We start from the raw sequence: 21379 nt of genomic DNA on the forward strand, positions 1-21379 counted from the left end.
TACAAGTTGGGCACATGAAACAAGTGGAATGGAAACTGTTGAAAAAGGCAGGTGGGTATCAGCTGCTTGCTGTTAGCTAAGTGATAGATATCTAAGTCAGGGGTGCCAAACCAAGTTTAAGAGAAAATACTGAGACAGGGCAAAAGCAGACTGATTGTGCAAGTCAAATTCATTTTAGAAGGTCCAGTGGAAAGTGATTGGATCTCAGAAGAATGAGGCCAGCAGCTAATGCAAAGGAAAGCAATCCGCTTTCTTAGATAGACAAATTGCACTGCATTTGCCACAGAGCAAAAAGCATCCAGAAGGACTGTTATTTCAGTGCAGCTTAAGAGCCGCATCTTAATCCGTCTTTGATAATTTGCTTCTTTAGATACACCCTTGAGTGCATCTGGCTATAAATAGTCCAAAGGCCAGCAGTCAAGAACAAAAGGTGCAGAGCTAGTATCATCACCTGTTCATTTGGTTTTTGCCCTGCTTTAAGGGTTAGCAAAAATAGCATAAGCACGGCAATTCTCTTAAATCCAGGCTTTTAACTCCTGTACTTAGGGAGTTTTAGGAAGGCCAGTCAGTCTGCCTTCAGAACTATTTTGGGCCATTTGACCAGCGTAAGGTAGGTGACACAACAGTAATAATGTACCTGATGACCTAGTGCCCTTCTGTGGCACTAGAAGGGTGGTGTTTCTTTTCTCTCTCATTCACAGTCAGTGAGGAGTGTTATACGGTTTCTCACCTTTAACCCTTCCTTACCTTTGCTGGCTGCCACTGGTGAGGGTTGGATTTCAGAGGTCACACGTTAAGTGAGGCAGCCTGAAATGTCTGTGAGGTAACACTGGTTTTTAAAAAGCAAAGCAAAAACCAAATGGTTCGGAGGGCAGATGGAAGTATCAATAACATTGACATTTACATCATTCAGAAAAACTGTTGAGAAACTGTGCTCCACGTCACGGTTCAGTCAGGAAAAGAAGCTGCAACAATCAACAGAGATCCTTTTAATCGTAGCAACATTTGCCCACTATACACAAAATACCAAAAGATACAGGGTGAATGGGTCATCTGGAATACTGATTTACCGGTTACAGGAACATGACAAATTCAGAGTCCGACATCTACTTACACTTCTGAAAAGCAAATAGGCAACTAGAGATTCACCTAATGTAGGTAAAATTTAATGAAGGATCATTGATCGCTCACAGATAGAGAATTTGATGCAAAAAAGACCACTGACTTGTGAAGCCTCTGTCCATAGTTTAGTAGCTATTAGAGTGGTATTTGACTTCACCAGCAGATAAGAAAGTTTGATTGCTGTTTCCACCAAATGTTACTGAGTGAGCAGCCGGGGTCACAGGGAAGTGGTTTGTTTTTTTTTTGCTTTGTCCTTTACACACACGTAATAGCCTGCAAAATGCTAGAAATAACTTGATTAAATTTTATTTAAAAGTTGAAAAGATCTACCTGAAGCATAAGTTTAGCCAAGGCCACAAAGTCATGTGAGTTTTAAATACATGTAATATCTTACCATGCCAAAGCATCTCAAGGTTTTTTTTTTTATAGAAGATCTACAATGCCACTGTTAAATGAATGGAAACAAGCAAGTCTTTGGTTTGAGAGGCACCAGCCAAAACATTCTGGCAACAAAACCAAGTAGCAGAGAGACAATGTCTGGAAATGGAAGAATGAAACAAGGTCAATAAAGAGTACCTAAGGCACCTTGTTTATAGTCATCTTTGCTACACTCCTTAAGACCTCCAAATAATATATAAAACTGCAAATGCTAAGGAATGTGAAGATGAAACAGCAGAGGACAAAATAAGTTACTCTTATTCCTAGTAAAAATTCCGATGATTGAAGGAGATGAATAAATACATTTCTCCGAGTGATAATGAAGTAAGAAGAATTAGAGCTAGGAAGATGAGTGAAAGGAGGAACCAGTACCATTAAGAGTAAATTCATTTGTTAGTCGTGAATTGCCAGTCAAAATGAAGTAGGAAAAAAGCCTGGGCACTGAGATGTAGATATATTCTTCAATGTCTAGTGCATTTCTCAGTCTCAAGTACTATAGAAGGTGGGAAAATAAAATCCCCCTTAATTTAAAAAATAAAGAATAGGAGAGTGCAGTCTGTACTCGCTTAAGAACTATACAGCAGGAAGTGCAAAATTGACCCTGCAATGTGCAAAGGAGAACTTTGAAGAGGGATGGGAATTCAGTTTATTCTACAATAAATATTTTTAATTGCCAGCTTAGTTGGGACCTTCATCAAATGCAGCACGTAGTTGACTGGTAAAATACGCTACATCTGAGGATAAAACGGTTGCAGTTTTGTTTTGGCCCTTCCTCCGTGCAAATCCAATTTAAAAGGGGGCGAGGGGTCCATGACTTCTCTTCAATACTAGATGCTTTGTTAAAGTGAGTCAGCTGTATTGAGTCAGTTCCCTATTTTTATGTTAGCAAATAAAGCTTATAATTAAAACACTCCTAGAGTCTTCATCATTTTTATGTTTTATATTCTCTGTTATATTATAAAATACGCTATTTTTCCTGAACTGGGTGCAATGTTCAGTTTCCAAATTTACGTTCCCTTCCTTTTGCTAGCCAGAAAGGGAACTCATCCTTTTGCCTGCTCTTCAAGACCAAAAGAAAAACCTCTATTCATCTCAATCTCTGGCCTTATTTGAGCAGTTCATTTAGGCAAACCTCTGAAAGTTTCAGAATGTCATGAGAAATTGGAAGGAAAGACTGAGAGAGGCAGACTTAAAATAGAACAGTTTCAGTTGGAAGGGACCTACAAAGATAATCGAGTCCAACTGTCACAAAGAAATCTTCAGGTTTCCCAACGTGTGCAGCAGAACAGGAAGTTAGGGTAGCTGAACACTTCACGGGATATAAATACTTCCAAGTTTTTCACATAGTTTTGGGAATATCAAACTAACGTCTGCAATAGCCAGAAGCCTGGTTACATTTTAATGTGTATTAATTAAAAAACTGTACAACAGCATTTAGTGTTCATGAAGATGCACGTATGACTGTTACACTTTTGGCATTTTTAGGAAAGCACATCAAGCTTTAAAGCAGAATGAGACTGCATTGTCTTTCAGTACCTAGGTTACACTGAGAATTTGTGCTCACAAAGTACAAAAAACCACAAACATTCTTCTCAGTGTCTGTTTTTACCTTGCATTCTCCCCTCAGGTATGGCCCATTTCCTGTTCCCTCGGAGCTACCTTTGGCTATGTGGCTGGTCTGATTATTGCACCTCTGTGGATACACTGGAACCAGAAGCAGCTTACATACAAAAGCAGATAACTGGAGCAAAGAGAGACAAGGTATTTCTTTGTGCAGATTCCATACAGACTGTGCAAACGTTTTTTGTTGGGTTTTGTTTTGTTTTTTAGATATATATGTATATGTGTAGTCAAAGCCAGAAGACTATCCAAATTCAGTTAGAGTATTTCAGGCCAAGCATCTCCACTCAATAGCATCACACAGATGCAGTTTCAACATGGTGCAGTTTTTGCTTCCTCTAGACTATGTAACCCTGAGAGATTGTACCTTCCAGTCTTAATAAAATATTTGTAACAGACGTGGTGGCTTCTTATTACAAGTTCATTGAGTTTGATTTTATTCCTCTGGATTTCACTGGTGGTAGAAGGCAGAATCATAGTTTTAGCTTTCACACAAGTTCGCCGTGTACCTTAATGCGTTGCATTTAAATTCAGTAGAATTTCACAGTAAGCCTGGCCATTGTCAAATGTATCTCACGTGATTAAACAGCAGTTTATGCATCTTGAGCCTATCCTCTTCTTCACCGTGTGTTTCTTTGGAGTCAGAATGGCTATAATAGCTTCATCAAAAACAGTCTTCAGTCCCTTCTGTGTTAAAGCTGAACACTCCACATAGCAGTAGGCTCCTATCTGTCAAGAAAATAAGTTAGTTCAGTAGCAATCTACTTCAGCTGTTCAGATCTCTGCATGTCAGAAATTTGTTTCTATAGTGACACCACGAAGTTTGGCTGTGATCTTGAAAATTTATCTGAATGTGCTTCCTCCTGTAGGAGACACTAGATGTGTGTTTTCGCCAAAGATCCGGCATTTATTTAAGCTGGTTTGGTTTATAAAGGAAGCATATTAAATAAACTCTTTGTATTGGCAGTGGGGTCCTCAGGCATTTTTTATAATTAAACAGTGAAAAAGAACGATATAACCAATTTCCGTTTCAAAAAAAGTCTCTGTAAAACTGTCCTGATGAACAGCATCCATGCAGTGTGTTAAAACAGTGTATAGCATTCTGAAATAATTTCCTAGAAATGCTTTCAACATCTTGCTTCAAAATGGGGCTTGGACAAGATGACCTCCAAGAAGGGTCCCTTGCAACCTCAACCATTCTGTGAGTTTTTGATTTTAATTATCTCCGATTCACGCTAACATAGTTTTTAAGGAGTTTCTAGACATAAATTTAGAACTATTACTAATAAGCTAGTGCTATTCCATAGATCTAAGCTGTATTCAACAATATAAGTAAATATTGTTAACTGGTAACTAGTTATAAGGTTTCATATGCTGGCTGGTAAAAGAAATGTAAAGAAAGAAAAGTCAATTGCAAATAGATGTGGTTTTTTTTGCTTCTTTGCTACTTGATTTCATTTAGGAGTATCCAGTTTACCTCTTTTGCTAATTTCTGTCCTTGCTCCACAGATAAAGGCTTCTCTTTCATATCATTCAGTCTTGCCAGAGTTTTTGGGTCATCACGAAGATCAATCTAGCAAGAAAGATTGAAGTCATGTTGGAATAGTTTTTCTAAACAAAAGTCAGCAGGTTATATGACATCCTCATTTTAGAGCATAATTATGTAATGGAGTATGGCATGTAAAAAAAAAAAAAAAAAAGGTGTCACGTCATGGTTCAGATTGTGGATCCTTACTGCTTCAAAAGCTCTAGAAATTTAAGCTGTGAGTTTGTGAGCTACTTTTAATCCAGAAGGACCACACATTTACTCCCTAATTCAGCTCTTCAGTTAGAATATGAGAAAGTTTATCTAGCAGTGACAGCAAAATTAACCCAAATATAATAGCAACATGTTGGTCAATTCATAATTGAAGGCCAGTCCATGGCCCACGAGAAGCAAGAGGAAATTGTCTCAATTCTCCCCTAGATCCTTTGCTTCCATAAATAATGGATATGAGCAATGGTTGCTGACCAAAGTATTCCAAGTAACATTGGAGAGTTATTAGATGAACAACCTTTATTCCTACAATAGTGCTATGTTAGTATGAACAGACACTTCTATTCAGTAAGTCCCATGACTTGTACAGAAAGTCACCCTGAGGGATGCAGCCAACCTTGCCACCCTGTTTACAATGTACAGATTTTAACAAAATGAAAGTCCCTTATTAGAGAACAACACAGATCTACTCTTTTCTGGCAATTGTTAGTGCTGTTCTGCAAAGCCAGAAGGCAGTGCTGCTCAGGTCCTGCTGGATGTGAACTTTCAGCCCGAAGAAATCATACAGTGAACTGATTGATTTAAATAAACTAGAACAGAAACAGATATACCTGTGTTCCTACTAGTAAAAAGGGAACATTAGGTGCATACTCCTTCAACTCTGGTACCCATTCTTCCTTCACGTTTTGAAATGAAGCAGGGTTTACCACTGAGAAGCAGATAAGGAAGACATCGGTCATAGGATAAGATAAAGGTCTCAGACGATCATAGTCTTCCTGAGAAAGAAAAATTCTGTTATCTGCAATCCTAAATTGTTGCTTGTATTTCATTAACTGTATATTCAGGAACCGTACTCCTATTTCAGGAAGTTTGTTGAAGCAAACTTTCTGAGTGTTTACAACTGTTCCAGGTTAGTTAGTGTGGCTGTGAGAACAAAATCTGCACATAAGAGTAAGTATATGTGAATGTAAATATAAAAATAATCTCAGTGTTAAAACCGATAGAAACTTACCTCTGTAACAGAATATGTGGAAGATTGCTCTTTAAAAAGTTTTCATTTAAAGGAAAAAAAAATGTTTACAGTCCAAACATACTTGCAGATCAGAAGTTAGCATCTGTTTTACCAAAGAAAAGTTAGCAGCTGTGACTGCTACAGAGCCACCCAGATTATACAGAACGAGGCTAGATAAAGGCTGCTTAATGCACTTAACTTTATGTGCTCTTTTGGATTGTATGTAGAAGTGATACTTGAGTTCCTCCTTAAAATTTTCTTTCTGGCTAAGAAATTTTACTGTCCTGTACTAATGATCGGGGCAGAGGAAGGAAGGATCAGAAGGGAGCTCCTTTGTCCAGACTCTGCTTTCTGTAAGCAAGCTCAGCAAACAGCGGGAAGGAACAGGAATTAAAGATCAAGAACACTATCAAGGGAACATAAATGCCCTTTGGGAAGAACGTGTCGCTTTGAAAAGATTATTATTTGGGTCATTTAGAGCCACAGCATTTAAAGCCCCCAGTCCTACTGCCAGTGCATACAGTACCCTGGCAAGAGGTACTTGGGAGCACTGTCCCTGCTGTCAAACAGACACAGTCCCTCTAGCAAGAGAGACAGTGGGGTTTGCCTTACATTTTAGCTAAGGCCAGGAGGGAATATGCCCAGCTTCTTTTTTCAAGGATTCTTTTCGTCTGTAGTGGTGAATCAATGCCCTGGTATTCCTACCTTAGACTTTTGTTTTCTAATATATGTCACTAATACTGAGCCCTGTCATTGCCAAGATGGTGAAGGATGACAGGTTTCTGCCTTCTCTTCCACAATAAACACCAGCGCCTGGTTAATCAGGGGGCTAGGCAGCCTCTCTCTTTGCCACGTAAGCTCCCCATCTTAATTAAATCGCACAAATAGCAGAATTACTTGTTCACTGAATGTAGACAGAAATGTAATTCAACTCCATGTTTGAAACAAGCCAGAAAATCCAATTTTCGCTTCCTTGGCAGCTGTCACATTACTAGATTAACCTATAGTTGCACCCTCAAAAAAGCCCTTCTTTGATTAAACGTTAGGTTTTTAAGGTTGTGTCAGTAGAATTTAGAAAACATGTGAGAACTTTCTTCCTCAGAACAGCTTCTGCTAGATCCATCTTTTCATCTGGAAGTCAGCAGCTATGGGAAGAGGACTGCTAGCATGAAACGGAGAAGAGACGAGAAAAGACATGTGGGAGCAAGCACAAGAGGAGATCCTGCGCAAGTGAGGAGGCAACCACTGGCCAGCACTCTCCGGTGTCCCCATTTGGGCAATTTGGGTTATACAGACTTCGCTGCCAGTCCTATACACTCCGCAGTTTGGTCAGTAAGCCAGAGCATGCTGAACTGTGAACACGGACACACCATTTCACAACCCCAGTAGCCGAAACTACTGTGAAGCGTTTTGACAGCCCTTTTGGAAGATCTGCTGTTTCTCTACTACTGTCGGGGTCCTGTCCTGTTTCAGAAGAAAAACCTAGTAAGCTTGTCTTTTGAGCCATTATGGCTATTCATCATAGAAAGCAGAAATAAATTTTTTTTTAAAATCACAAATGCATCTCAAAACTATTCCACATTCAATTGTTTGTGTGTGTGCTTTACGTTTCACTTAGAGCCTGCTCAGAGTTGCCACTCTGTTTTCTAGGGTGGAGATCAAAATCCTAAAAGAAGCTTCCCAACTGCAGATTAGACCGGTCCCCAGAGTACAAAATCTGCGTGCAGGAACACTCGCACAGATCCGTCAGTTGCTCTCCAATTCAGCTCTACTAAATCATATGCGGGATATTACTGGAAAGGTTTTCCTAAAAAAATAAAAAGTAGTACAAAGTCCTAATTTATGCCTACCACCAAAGAGTTGCCTTTACTACACAACATGTTTCGTAAAAATCTCTCACCTGTGTTACAATACTGACCGCGTTAAATATTGCAACGGAGAAAACATTTTACTGTCGCCAGTAAAATGTTTTCCTGCTAGTCCATTGACATTAAAATATCTGTGAGTTAATCCATTTCAAATTACAGACAGACGGTTTATTCTTGGCAAATACTCATCATTTGCTAATCCCAAAGCCAAGTTACTTTTGCATGATTTACTTCAAAACTTTTACATGTAGTTTAGCATTTTTAAGTCCCACTGGATACAAATCCTTGTACGTTTGGCCACATCTTGGCAGTGCACGTGACGTCCCAAGTGTTCACTGGTGATCATAGAATCACAGAATCACAGAATTTTCTAGGTTGGAAGAGACCTCAAGATCATCGAGTCCAACCTCTGACCTAATGCCAACAATCCCCACTAAACCATATCCCTAAGCTCTACATCTAAACGTCTTTTGAAGACTTCCAGGGATGGTGACTCCACCACTTCCCTGGGCAGCCTGTTCCAGTGCCTCACAACCCTTTCAGTGAAGAAGTTCTTCCTAACATCTAACCTAAAACTCCCCTGGCTCAACTTAAGCCCATTCCCCCTCGTCCTGTCACCAGGCACTTGGGAGAACAGGCCAACCCCCACCTCGCTACAGCCTCCCTTGAGGTACCTATAGAGAGCGATGAGGTCGCCCCTGAGCCTCCTCTTCTCCAGGCTGAACAAGCCCAGCTCCCTCAGCCGCTCCTCGTAGGACTTGTTCTCCAGGCCCCTCATCCGTGAGTGAGCAATTTTAGTGCTTTTTAAGGAGTGCTGATTGCTGATCTGTCCTGCCCCTGCTATTTATACGCCTCTGGATTTATACCCTGCTCCGTCTGCACTGGGCAAGCTGCGGGTCCAGCCTGCGTAATTAAGATGTTAAACTGAAGACAAGTACAGTGTGATTGGATACTTTACGTACCACAGCCACAGGTGTACGTGGTATTCGCTACAGTGACTTCACTGCATTGACGCTTGCTTAAATTAACAGAGAATTTGGCGATACCCACCAATGCTGCTGCCTGAAACAAGCCAATGCTGTCAGGCTCTCCTTCAAACCTCACCTGTGCTATGACAAGTGTGTTCATATTGATACTCATAATGGCCTACCACCGCTTGTTTTAGTAAGACAGGTAATTCTAATGTAATTTTCCCCCACACCATCAGTTTTAAAGCATCCAAAACTTGGCTATTTTTTATCCTGGTCCTTCATCCTCCTAAGATAGAGCCTGGCTTCAATGTTAGCAGCCTCTAGTGGGCCGTCTGTGTGTTAAGGCTCCTTCTGCTCCCCAGCAAACCCCCAGAAAATAACAATCCAAACTGAAAGCCTTCTCTGGCGTATCGCTGCACTTGGTAAAAGAACCTGAAGTACCACCTGAATTTAGGCTGCATATTAGAGAAGCCTGGAAAAAAATCTGATCGCTTCAATTATAATTTATTTCCTGAATCTAGTGTAAGGGAAATAAATGTGGCTTATTCTAAAATTAAATGCAATGGAAAAATCCAATTATCCTAGTCAGTCAACATAAATTCCAATTTGAGTGCATGGACACACGGCACTGTACAGCAATTAAACTTCCAATCTAACTGGGGGAGGCACTGCCTATATATTTAGGCATTAAAAATATTTAAAGAATTTAACTGGAATATTTTAAGAATATAAATAAGATGGGTAAGGAAGCCACTAAGGATCAGAATATGCACTAAGCTCTCAAAAATTCCAGACTGTGCTGAAATGGCTCGTTCTCCAATATTTCCTGGACTTTAAAACAAAAAATGTTCACTGTTTGCTGAAGCAGATAAATACAGATAGAAAAAAAACATGCTGAAAATGTAAGAGTTGTAATGACTTTAGGCAAATTGATTGCAAGTATGTTGGCTTAATCAATGTTATATGATGCTGTGATCTATGGACACCCCCTTGAAGACACTAAATTGCAACAGGAGCATCTGTTTTTTAAATAGTACCTCTGCAGTAACCCAGGACAGCTGCTAACAGAGAGGAGACATGGCAAAGGAGACAAGATGGAGGAACTGGTGACTTGGCTTCTCAGCTGCAAGCTGGGAAGGACTGGTTTCGGGTTGGTTTTGTTTTGTTTTTAGGAGTGGAGAAAGGAAATCCATACTTTTAAATTTTCATTTCCCTCTAGTTTTGATTTTCTATGGGTAAATCTAGCATTGCCTGTATCTTTAGCTCCTTAAAGTCTCTCCTGTAGATGTCCTTTCCATCTGCTAGAGTAACTCATTACCTGCCTCTCCAGTTTTCTGCTGCCTTGTGCTGGAGTACTGAATCACCGTTTCTCATCGTATTTTGGTTGTTCAGGTGGATTTGTCTTAATGCATCCAAAATGTGGCTATTTCTTTACCTGACCTTTAACTTCTCAAAAATAGAGGAACTTTTAAGAATGGCCTTGCATTTCTGCAGCAGTGTATTGGTCTTCATTGCAAAGGTTTGCTCAAACCAAAAGCAGAATGCAGTGCTGTATTTCAAGTTGTCTAATTGATTTTAAATTAATACTTTTGCCCAGTTCCATGGATATCAGCTGGGAGGCATAGTTAAGAACACAAAAACTGTATTTCTAACTCTGCAACTAACATAATATGTCGCCCTGAGCAAATTACTATTCTCTCTCTACTTGCATCTTCCCATCTGTTAGGGTGTCCCAAAGGGGTTTGCTAGCTTAATAATGCATTAGTCTTTGCAAAGCACTCCAAAAGCTTTTGATGTACACAGCTTACGTGCAGTGGGATATTTTTTAAAAATAAACTCAGACAAACTGAAGTCTAATGATCTCATAAGCATAATTTTGTTTGGTTTATCAGAAAACTGAATGCAGAGGTGCAGGCATACCTGTGATCCCACAGTATTAGAGCCTCTATTTTATGTCATCTCCCTCTTCCTTGACCAAGTTAAAGTGGTGGGGACTGAGGTCCTCACCCCTTTCTCAATACTGTGAGACCACAGGCCTCTTTCTCCTCCTCTGGAATGGGATTAGGGTCTCTGTATCCCATTAGGAGAGATGAAGAACAATTAGAGAAGCCTTCTTGCAGTCAGGACCGTCCCACACCTTGACCAAGACATTTGGGGAAGTGCACACCTCTAAGGTCTGCTGTTACAGGCAGTGAAGAAGACGTGAACCTAGATCATTCTGTTTTCCTTGCAAATATGTGGGCTGTTGTCCTTAAACAACCAGCAGAAACCAAATTCCAGTACTTCATTAACACCAGTGGCTGGGGCTCTGAGCAAGGTGTGTCATGCTTGTGCCTGAATTCAGGCCTCACTTTGTACTTTGGCAGAAACAAAGTTAATGACTTGGAAAGAAATGTAAAGTATACATCTCCAGTCACATAATGCTGACAAACTTATTAAACAAAAGGAGAAGCCTACTTCTTTTGTATTCTGAAAAGGTATAAGGTGGATGGAGGGGAACAAAATAAAGCCTGAGTGGTCTCTGGAAGAAAAACTGGAACTTGACAACTCTGGGTTTGTGCCTCTGCGTTAGCAACCATCTGTTGCTTTCACAGCTTACAACAGCAATCACAAGAGGAGGTTCTCGCTCCCAACCATCTGTTTTTAGAGGGGAAGCCAAAAATAGACATCAGGCGGAGTTGCTAGAGGAATGCAGCCTTCGTGTAGCGCAGGGCAATGACAACCGCTGCTCACAGGGTCTCGGGGAGGCACACAAGCGTAGCGAGCTGCTTTCTGTGGAGCCGAATCCCAGCTGTAAGACCAAGTTGTAATCTGCTCTGTAGTAGGATGGTTGCAAATACAAATATATACAAGATTATACAGTCCATACAGATTGCCGAGCTCTAATTTTACCATTTTTGGAGTGCATTTCAAACCTATCCAAGGTTCCAGTGTGTGTAATTTTCCTCCTAGTAAAGAAATTTCCATTTCAGTAGGCCCCTGGTAATATTTTGGTAAATGTAACGAGCAAACCATAACAACTGTGGTGTCTAACACATCCCCGGGGACTTAGCAGCAGCTGACAGCTACCCCAGCGGGCAGATCCTACTGTCTCCCCCAGACTATTTGGGATGAGAGGCTGAGCCACAGCCCTGCCATAAGCCCCAGCAAGCAGCTGCCTGCCCAGAAGCAGTGCAGGAAGGTTTCAGGTGCCGGGCTGAATCACGCTGTGGTTTCTGATTCTACTACGTACTAGGTGGGGGAGGAGAGAGAGGGAAGTGGGCTGTACTGCCCTATAGGAAGCACAAATTGCTTCCCTGCCTTAAAAACCAGCTCTCTACAGCATTTCAGCACAGGCTGCGTGCACTCTGTAGCCCTTTGCAAGCTGCAGCCTGGCCTGAGGCCGCACGGCCTGACACCGCTGCCGGGCCTGGCCTGCAACACAGGCCCTGTCCCACAGATTGCTACGTTTGATTTTGTGATTTCCTACATCTGCAGACAACCTCCAGCTGCCCCTAGTTTTGGGACATGCGAAACAGGGTGATCACTGCCTGGCTGCAGGCCCCCAGACCCTTCACTGGCTTCTGGGGATGTGGCCCACACGCCCAAAGGCAGGGTCGGCCTGTTGGGGCCTGTGCTCTCAGAGGTTTCCCAGGGAACACAGAAAGCGGCTGATTTGGGTCCAGCAGCTATTTTTAATTTATAGAAAAGGCTGCAGGAAGACAGGCTAAATGCTCTCCCATTGTATTCTAAAAATGAAGTAAACCGATGTAAACCCATCTCTAAGCTCCTGTGAGGAGGGCTGTTCACAGGACATATGAATTATACATTGAAAAGGCCCAGTGTTTGCGAATTAGGATTTTTCTTCTGACAGAACTTCCCTTCTGGCGTATCTGAGATCTACGCAGCTGCTTACACGTCTGAAATGCTTTTCTGTGTAGAGAAATAACCAGCTGAAAGATGGAGCCTATTAAGATGGATTTTAGAGCCTTGAGACAAGGACAGAATATGCCCTTTATTATACATAAAATTGCCTTTAATTGATCAAAATTGATCCCAGTCTTAATGTGGGATTAAGTACCATCCAAATCCTACATCTTGGCATGTGGTGCTGCTAAACTATTTGCCTAGACAGTCTCAACAAAACACTGCTCTCCATCACCACAGTAACTTCAGCTTGCCAGCCTCTTCCTGGTGTTCTGAAAGTAAAAGTCTGATTTTTCTCTGCAAGACTTAGTGTTTTAGCATCTTTAACATGGATTCAGCAGACTGCAGGCACTACCAGTGAACACACTTTCACTCAAACACACCTAGGGCAGTTGCTCAGCCACCAGGAGCTCCTAGGAAGCGGCAGGGTGACTGCCGTGGGCAAGCCCTTTCACTCGTTATGCAGCAGAAATTGCGGCTCGGAGGTGCTGTGCTGGTTTCCTGCTCTGTCACTGACCTTATGAGTAACACTCTTCCCACACCAGTTTCACACTTGCTCTGCGAAAGGAATTCACCCCAGTTTTGGTGAGTGTGGCCAGGAACAACCAGGGGTTTTCATTCTTTCACATCGGGTAATCAGGGAAAAACAATTAAATTCACCCTGGCACAGAGGATCTGGTCAGCACCTGCTGTTAGGAATGATGGATTCTTTCAGTATGTTTTTACAGGAGAAAATGACTGTCAAGTAGTCTGTTTTCACTGAGAAAACAAGCCTTGGAATAGAGGTGGTTTAATACAGTTATCTGTGTCACGGCAACAAAGACTGGTCAGTCAGGGGTCCCGCTCCCTTTCACTTTTCACAAATAAATCCCAAAAGCACATTCTTCAGTCCAGTGCTGAGAAACACAGCTTTGTAAGACAGAAGACTAAGACTTCATCACACTGACTCTGCAAGATTCATTCCCATCACACAGCTGCATAGAGGGCATAAGCTGCCAGAGTACCTTTGCCATCACGTGCACTCCATAAACGCATCACGGTGAAAGTTCCCGGAATTAAAGGTGCTCCTAGGAGCCTTCTGCATCTCATTTTACGTCAAGCCCCGATGTGTCAGGGCTAACAGCTGCCATCGAAGAACGTGGTAAAACATCTAGTGGTTTCACTGCCACAGATGCTAAGGCAGCTGAGAAACCTTCTAGGGTTTCTCCTTCTGAGGAGAGGAATACGACAGCCACCTCGCTGCCCATGACTGGGCTACCTGTGGGTACCAGGTAAAGATACACGTTGATGCCCACGTTGCTCCTGGCATCCAGCTGTAATTCACTCCAGCACTGCATCCCAACTGGACATCAGACAACCCAGGGCAATGAGCCCTACAGATGATCTTTCAGCATTCACGGCTGCATCTGATTTAGAGCACGAGCTGCCTGAGGCACATTCGGTCTGTGTTTCATTCATCTAATGCAATAAGCTCACCTAGGATGCTGACAGATGCTCCCTTGCTCTGGAAAATAACACTGCCATCTGCATTTTGATACACACACCAGCAAGTGCCGACCACTGCTAAGAATTTCTGCCCACATGCCACAAAATGGATGCAGCAGGGATTAAAAGAGGACGAGGACAGCAGCAGCTCATGAGTCAACTGACACAACCTTTACAGAAGTGCTGGAAGCATCACGTAGCATTCAGGCATTTTTCTTAACACAGATCACCCAGTCACCAATCCAAACCAACAGACTGCTTAGAAAACCGCAGCAGAACAGAGCAGTAAAAAGATGTCATTCCCCTCCTCTTTGGCCCAGTTCACTTTTTTTTTTTTTTTTTTTAATTAGAGGAGCCACAGTTTTGTTAGAAGCGTAACTGCTAATTTGGAGGTTAAAAAAAGTCCTGAATTTCTGTCCCAAAGCATCTGTTTTAACAATATTGTTTTTTTTTATAATTCCTAGTAAAACTTCAAGATTTGGAATCAGTGTTTTATATTATTTCTTAAAGCCCAGGTTCCCAGAGTACGATGATTACATGAAGAAAAATAACATCCTGTTCACTTTTAAATGAGCGGTGTTTCCAGTCCCCTGTGGACACAGAGAAAACCTGAACACACAAAACTCGAAGGAAAACCACTTCCAGCAAAGGGCAAAAGAAAAATTCCCAATCCGTTTTCCTTTTCTAGGTTTTTAGGTGCCTCCTAGTGTGGTCCGGGGATAGGAATAGCTGACTCATTATTTTGAATGCCTAGGACTGACAAAACATTGGTATTGCTATTAAGTTTTATGTTCATTTTGTCCGTGTTCTCAATAAAGGAACAGGAACAAAGCACTCTGAGCTCAGCAGTAGGGTGCCTGCTGACACAGAGCTGTGGATCAAGCCCTAGCTGACGTTTTAAGTCCTTTTGCACTGTTTCTTGCCAAGTAATTGATTGGGAGAAAGGTCTTTGCTGCGGAGGCAGTACTCTAGATGACGTCTGGCTTGAAGGTGTAGATTAGAGGCTGACTCAGGAGCTACACTATAAATGAAAATAGCACTTTTTTGAGACTTTTCATATTTACCAAAACATGAAGAGCTCTTTGCAAAGGAGACATTTCAGTCAAGAACTCTGACTACACACACCAGCTTACAACTGGGAGGTGAGAGGATATGCAATAACGTTATACTGGAAAAGCAACAATTATTGCTTGCACTCAGGATTGCCTTTTTAGATCGTGGTGTTTGGATAGCATAGGAACATGGCGCTGTACCTCAAAGAAACCGTAAATGAGCAAAATTCAGAGAGAACTCTGTCACAGCCTAAACCCAGAAAAAAAAAAACATTTTTACTTGACTACACAATCAGTGTAGTCAATCACTTGGCCAAGACATTCTGGATCTACATTTTCACACAAAACCCTTACGTTTGGTTTTAAGATAACTCAGTCCCAACCTTCAGAAACGCTGTGGGGCTTTGGACACTCTGAAAAAGAAACAGCTGTCTTGGGTTTGCCACATATATTCAGTGGATCCTCTTGGGAACTCAGAGCAGTATTTCCCATCCTCAATTCCCCATCTGGTGATCACAATACCTGCCTGTCTTTCTAGGAAAGGTGTGACGCTTTCAAGGTGTGAATCACAGTTCACAACACGGTGTTGGAACATAAGCTTGGCACTGGGATTATTATTATTATTGGAAGAGCATTTTTAAAAGCCAATCTGAAAGTAAAAGTCCCTTTCCCTTCAAAGGGAAAGCCCATTTTTGCTCAAGTATTTGTCTACTGAACTGTCATCATAGAGACTGTAAGCTCACGTGCATCACTTCCTCCTTTTGCCTAGAAATCTTAAAATTTCAGAGGGGGAATCCGGGCGCGTTTCTATTTTCAATTACCTACATCCAGCCAGTTGCTGCTGCAGAGCCGTTCAATCTGCACGGCTGGCAACACCCCTAAGGGCTGAGGCTGAGCTATTCATAGGACAGCACATTCATAGGACAGCACGCTGGCCCGGAGCGGGCTCGCAGGCGGCCGCAGCAGCTGCTGGCCCGGCCGTAGCAAGGCGAAGGGAGCAAGGGAAAGCACGTGGGAGGAGGGAGGTGCGGGGTGAGGGGACAGACATGGGGCAGAGTGTTCATGGCTGATGTTTAATTCTCGGAATTGCCAAAATCATGCTAATGATTGTAGCAATTGTAACTCCACAGTGGTTTTGTGTTGTGGGAGACCGTGCTTGCGTGCTGCAGTTTGCGTTCGGCGCTCTGGCCGCGTGGTATCTGCGGCATACGTGGTCCGAGGGGGGGATTCCTGTTGCACAACAGAGCAGCCAAAAGGGCCAGCAGCTGCCGCTTCTTTCAGGATGCCAAAGTGGTACCTGCTAAACCAGGACTACCTGCCACAGCCAAGAGAAACATTCAGCAAGGATTACGAAGATGACTGCTCTTTCTTATTTATAGCAACTGCTAGGAGTTGTGTGTCCATCCTTTTTAATAACCATGCCCCCATCCCTCTCTTTCCCACAGGCTCATTCGCAGTTATAACCACTTGTTTATACACCTGGCCTTAAGGCAGGCGCTGATCTCGCTAATATTTGAGTTAGATTTACACACTTCGGCAGCCTGACCAAGTTTAATACAAAATTGCTTTTAACATCGGTTTTAACTCAGTTACAATGGCCAAAAAAATATCAGCGGATCTGAATTAAGGTGGCTGCAGCTGCAGCAAGAGTAGCCACCAAAAACTGAACCAACGAAACCAGGCAACAGCTTGTTCTCATGTTGTGCTTAGTGAGTTTCGCAGCTACTGTCTGGGTGACAGCTCAGAAGCCACCGAGGGTCTTACCCTGCTCTGCTCCAGCCTCCTCCTGGCCTGCCCCCAGCTCTGCCAGCCCTTCGCTCCACAACACACCGGGACCCCAAGGCTTCCACAGGTACCTGCTCAGCACGTGCTGGAGGAAAGCGACCACACCACGAATGAAAACCCCACATCAAAAGGGAAGGAGAGGAGGATGAGCTCTGACTGCCACTTTAAGCAGCAGGCTCCAGCGTGGAGCACAACCCCCTAGAGGTAAACGCTGTGTGTCCTCACGGTTACTCCGGTCATTTGGGATATGGCAAGGGGACACGCAGCCCCTCTGTGAATGCTTGCAGGCATTTCTCCAAAAGCTTTGCTACCACGAGAGCTGGCAGTATTATGCTTGGTATTACGAAAGATCAAAATGATCACCACTTGGTCCTAGTTCAAAAGCGCTCTACCAGGGCGAAGTCAGCAGACTCCTGATGGAGCCACGGTTCCCTTCCCAGGCTTATTTTACCCGGCAGCCGTGCTCCATAAAAACTGTACTGGCACGCAGTTACTCTCCCCCAGCAAGCAGAGATTGAAAAGCCAAAGGCACCCAACCACCAGCATCACGAGCACCTCACAGTTAAACTTTGGCAAATTTCTGCTCCCAGCTCTGGGCAATGCAGGTGGAAGAGTGAGGGGATGAGCCAAGAGCCAGCCAAAGCCAAGGGCTGTGCCCAGCAGCAAGGCTAAAAGGAGCTGCTGCTCCACCTCCGGGAGGAATTGCCCGAGGAATGTCCTCCCTAGGATGGCAGGGCCACCACAGGGACCAGTTCCCATCTGCCTCCCTGGAGCAGGAGCCGGCCTCCGCAGCTGCAAAACCAAACGGGCTCCGAGCGCCTCCCCTGCCCAGCAGCTGTACTGGCTATTTTCTGCTGAACCACGGCCGCAGTATTTTCAGCCAAAGCGCCTGGATGCACTGCACGCACACAGAGGGGGGAAGGTCTGTTTGCGTGTAGACTGAAGCTTGTGAACTGTGTCATTTTCCCCTGCTATATATAACCTGAAAAAACAGGACTTTAATGGATTTATTCTCAACCTCCTGGTTGAGAATACACAAAGACGCGAGGCATTACGTGCTCAGTGCAGTTACTACATGTGATTTGCCTATGTTGTGAAGAAGCTTGCTAGAAACGCATCCTGGGTGTCATGAACTCAACAGCTTACAGCCCCTCTGCCAAACAGAAGTCTGTCACAAGTTGCTAAATACATAACCATGCAAGCTACAGACACCCACAGGCTGATAAGTCAGAATTTCAGGCTGACGAGCCTGCTGCGCACCAGCTAGAAACCAAAAGGTCTCGATTCCTGGCTCTGCCACGGGCTTGCCGCATGGATTTGGAGCAGTCGAGAAGTCCAAGCCTTGGTCACGCTTCGTGCCCCAGGAGATGAGACCTGCAGGCTGTACCGACTCGCTCTGCCCAGGGCTGGGGACAGGCAGGCTTTGAAGACAGCGAACTGCTCAGATGCCACGCAGTAATCGTGCGCTGCCAAGTCTGGAGAAAATGATACTACCAGGCCAGTACTTTACAGTAAAACTATTTGGGGGTGAGAGAATTAGAAATGAAAACACCGATGTACGCTGGCACAGAAACCCTATCTTTGAGCAGCAATGGATCTGAGCTGTACAAAAGTCTGTACAAACAGCAGGCATGCACCAGATGCAGCAGACTGTTTCCTCAACATGGAGAAGGCACCAGCAATTCGTGGCTCTTCTGCTGTTAACTACATAAATCTTTAAACTTGGAAGTAAGCTTTCTTTTATCCCCTGGCTCTAGGAGAATGGCTTGTCAGCAAATCCTCTCTGATGAAGGAGGAAAAAGAAAGAAGAAAATTGCTGGTCTAGGGTCTTTACATGGGGTCCCCGTGAGAATCTCCTTAGTCGTGCTGCTTGTTGGGATGAGGCTTTCATGGGCAGCCCCAGGTGTCCACTGCTTCCCCCCATACGCTGAGCTGGGGTGAGGATAACAATAAAGATTTTAGTATCACCTGGTAGGACTGACTAAAAGGAGAGTTTTGCCGAGGCCAGACATATTTGTAAGGGTAGCTTCATTAAAACACTACATGAGCTAAGGCTCCTCTGAGTTAGGACAGCAAGTTCTGGTCCTGGGTACATCAGAAGCTGTAATGTGAGTTTAAGATTTCAACTTCTCACAATTTGGACAAGAAAAAAAAAAAAAAAAAAAAAGCTTACTTCAACTTTTTACAAATCTAGATACACAATTTAACACTGAAAAGTTTTTCTTAGCTTAACAGGAATACATGCTCGCTGTTTGCTGCAAACTGGCCAGTTTACACTGCTAGCTTTAGAGGGGGCCAAAGCTCTCCCCGTTTGGTACTCAGCACGTTCAGGCAGCGAGGGATACCACAAAACCACATTAGTTAAGGTTACACAGAGTTGACAACACGCGCTCCCATTAATAGTAACAAGTCAGCACAAGCTGTTTGAGACAGCATCCACAAATAAGCTGTGCATACGCACGCTAGCGCTAGGTGCTTATTTTTATATTTTCCAATGCTCATGATAGAAAAATAGATGGGTATTAACGAGATGCTTTAATTTGCCTGAGCACTAACTAGATCCTCGTGGCGTAGCACACTTGAGCAGCATTTTACAACAAGCTGTGTTTTGAAAAACCATTTACTACGGGAAAGCAGGGCTACGACAGAAATAACAGATGAACTTAGCTTGCATAAATGGGACTGGTCTGTGCTTGGCTCAGTGAGGTCGCAGTGAAGGCAGCCTTTTTGGTAAGAATCTCACCGTTCAGCTACCAGCTTTTTGGAAATGAGGCTGTTTCCTGTAATTCTCCTCGAATGGGGTTTATTGCCGTTTTCAGGCCTCACAAACCCACGAAGGACTGGCTGAGTGCTGCTTCCCTTAGGGCTGCACGCAGACCCGAAAAGTTGCTCTGCTTTGGCCAACCAACAACTGCTCGATGTCAGATGGGAGGCACTGGGTCTGAACGCACAGCTTCAGCTGCACACGGGTCCGGTGGGATTATTTTAGTCTCTGCTGGTTACGGCAGGGAAGCGCGCTGAGGTCATGTGAGACCCAGCCACACGCTCACACGCCGAGAAGTTTTCATGTAAGAAATCCCCAACTTTAAAAAAAAAAAAAAAAAAAAAAAAAAAAAACAACAAACATGCTGCTTTTCTATATATACTCCGGGTCTCCTTGGGGGGGGTCTCCTGCACCCCCCGGGGCCGGGCCCTTTTCCCTGGGGCGCTTTTTTTGTTCCTCCTCCAAAGCCGAGGGGGGGGCTGCGCAATGGGGCCCGTCCAGCGCCACCACCCCTCGCCACGCAGGCTGCCGCACCGCCTCGGCCAGGGGACCCGCTTGGATCGCCTAAAATACCCGTAAGAAAAAAGAAAAAAGGGAAAGGACCCGAGTCCAGTCCCGGCTGGGTGTCTCACCTGTCCGGCGGTGTCGTAGAGCCCCAGCAGGTACTGCTTGCCCCCCACGGTGACGCTGACTGCAAGGAGGGAGAAACGGAGCCGGTGAGGCGAGGCAGGGCAGGGCAGGGCAGGGCAGGGGCGATCCGTGCGGGCACCCCCTGCCTCCTCCCTCCCTCCCTGCCTCCCTCCTTCCCTCCCCTCGCCCCCCTCACCTGCGTAGTGGTCGAACACGGTGGGCACGTACTCCTCGGGGAAGGCATCGTTGGCGTAGCTCATCAGCAGGCACGTCTTGCCCACCGCGCCGTCCCCCACCACCACGCACTTCAGCATGACCGCGGCGCTGCCATGGGCCATGGCCGGAGCCCGCCCTCATGGCGCCGGGCCCCCCGCCACCATCGCTGCCTCCTTCTCCTCCTCCTTCTCCTCAGCGGGCGGCCCCCCCGCCATCCGCCGCCGCCGCCGCCGCCGCGCTGGGCCCGGCGGGAGCCGCCTTCCCCCGGCCGCGGCCGCGCAGGGGAAGTGCGGGCCGGAGGGAGGCGGAGGGCGGCCGCGCCTGGGCGAGGAGGAGGCGGGCGGCGGCGTCCTGAGGCGGCGAGGGGAGCCCCCGCCGTGGTGTTTTGGGAGGCTGCCGCCCAGCTGAGCGGCCTCGAGCCTTTTCCAACCTGAGTGATGCCACGCTTCCATGACATACTGGGTGTCCCCAGCCCTGGTAGCGGTGCCCCAGGCTGTGCAGTCAGTGGGGAGTGTGCTCCCTCCGTGCTGCTGCTTGCAGAATCGCCAGTGTTGCTTCACAGAATCAGCCCTCAGCACTTGCACAATCTCAGCCAAATGGGTCTCATCCATGCCATGCCTCCGTCTCGCAGACCGATTAGTCTGCGCTAAACATTGAGAGCAAATGAAGATGGGGAGCTGGTAAACGAAAATGCTCGCCTTGGATCTCCTTGCCACACGGCACAGCCACGGGGAGTAGCATGTCTGTGCAAGTG

At 44.7% G+C, this 21379-nt stretch overlaps 2 protein-coding genes across 8 annotated transcripts in view; one reads left to right on the forward strand and one right to left on the reverse strand.

Annotated features, from left to right (window-relative positions):
* The window catches only part of PIGF (phosphatidylinositol glycan anchor biosynthesis class F), a 25549-nt gene extending 17254 nt beyond the window's left edge, over positions 1-8295 (forward strand). The window contains exons 6-8 of one of the 6 annotated variants that reach the window (XR_014618327.1): positions 3188-3321; positions 4300-4381; positions 7056-8295. Coding sequence is in view for 3 of the 6 variants with exons in the window: in XM_084284927.1 (XP_084141053.1) it covers positions 3188-3301 (114 nt within the window). In the remaining 3 variants the exon portion in view is untranslated. Of the gene's footprint in view, positions 1-3187; positions 3322-4299; positions 4648-7050 lie in introns of those variants that run through there. The other 5 variants (XR_014618328.1, XM_084284927.1, XM_084284928.1 and 2 more) reach the window with 5 other exon arrangements.
* On the reverse strand, positions 309-21146 carry RHOQ (ras homolog family member Q). 2 transcript variants are annotated; one of them, XM_084284932.1, is made up of 5 exons: positions 20606-21146; positions 20412-20470; positions 5548-5712; positions 4658-4753; positions 309-3905 (listed from the first exon to the last, which is right to left on the reverse strand). In XM_084284932.1, exons 1-5 carry the CDS (start codon positions 20745-20747, stop codon positions 3873-3875), a joined length of 495 nt encoding a protein of 164 aa, XP_084141058.1. In that variant the 5' UTR covers positions 20748-21146; the 3' UTR covers positions 309-3872. The 2 variants fall into 2 exon arrangements, with proteins under 2 accessions (XP_084141058.1, XP_084141057.1); XM_084284931.1 differs by having other exon boundaries at positions 309-3909; positions 20606-21136.
* Between the last annotated feature and the right edge of the window lie 233 nt (positions 21147-21379).

Source organism: Netta rufina, assembly GCF_964035555.1.
Source record: "Netta rufina genome assembly, chromosome: 3".
Classification (NCBI taxonomy): domain Eukaryota; kingdom Metazoa; phylum Chordata; class Aves; order Anseriformes; family Anatidae; genus Netta; species Netta rufina.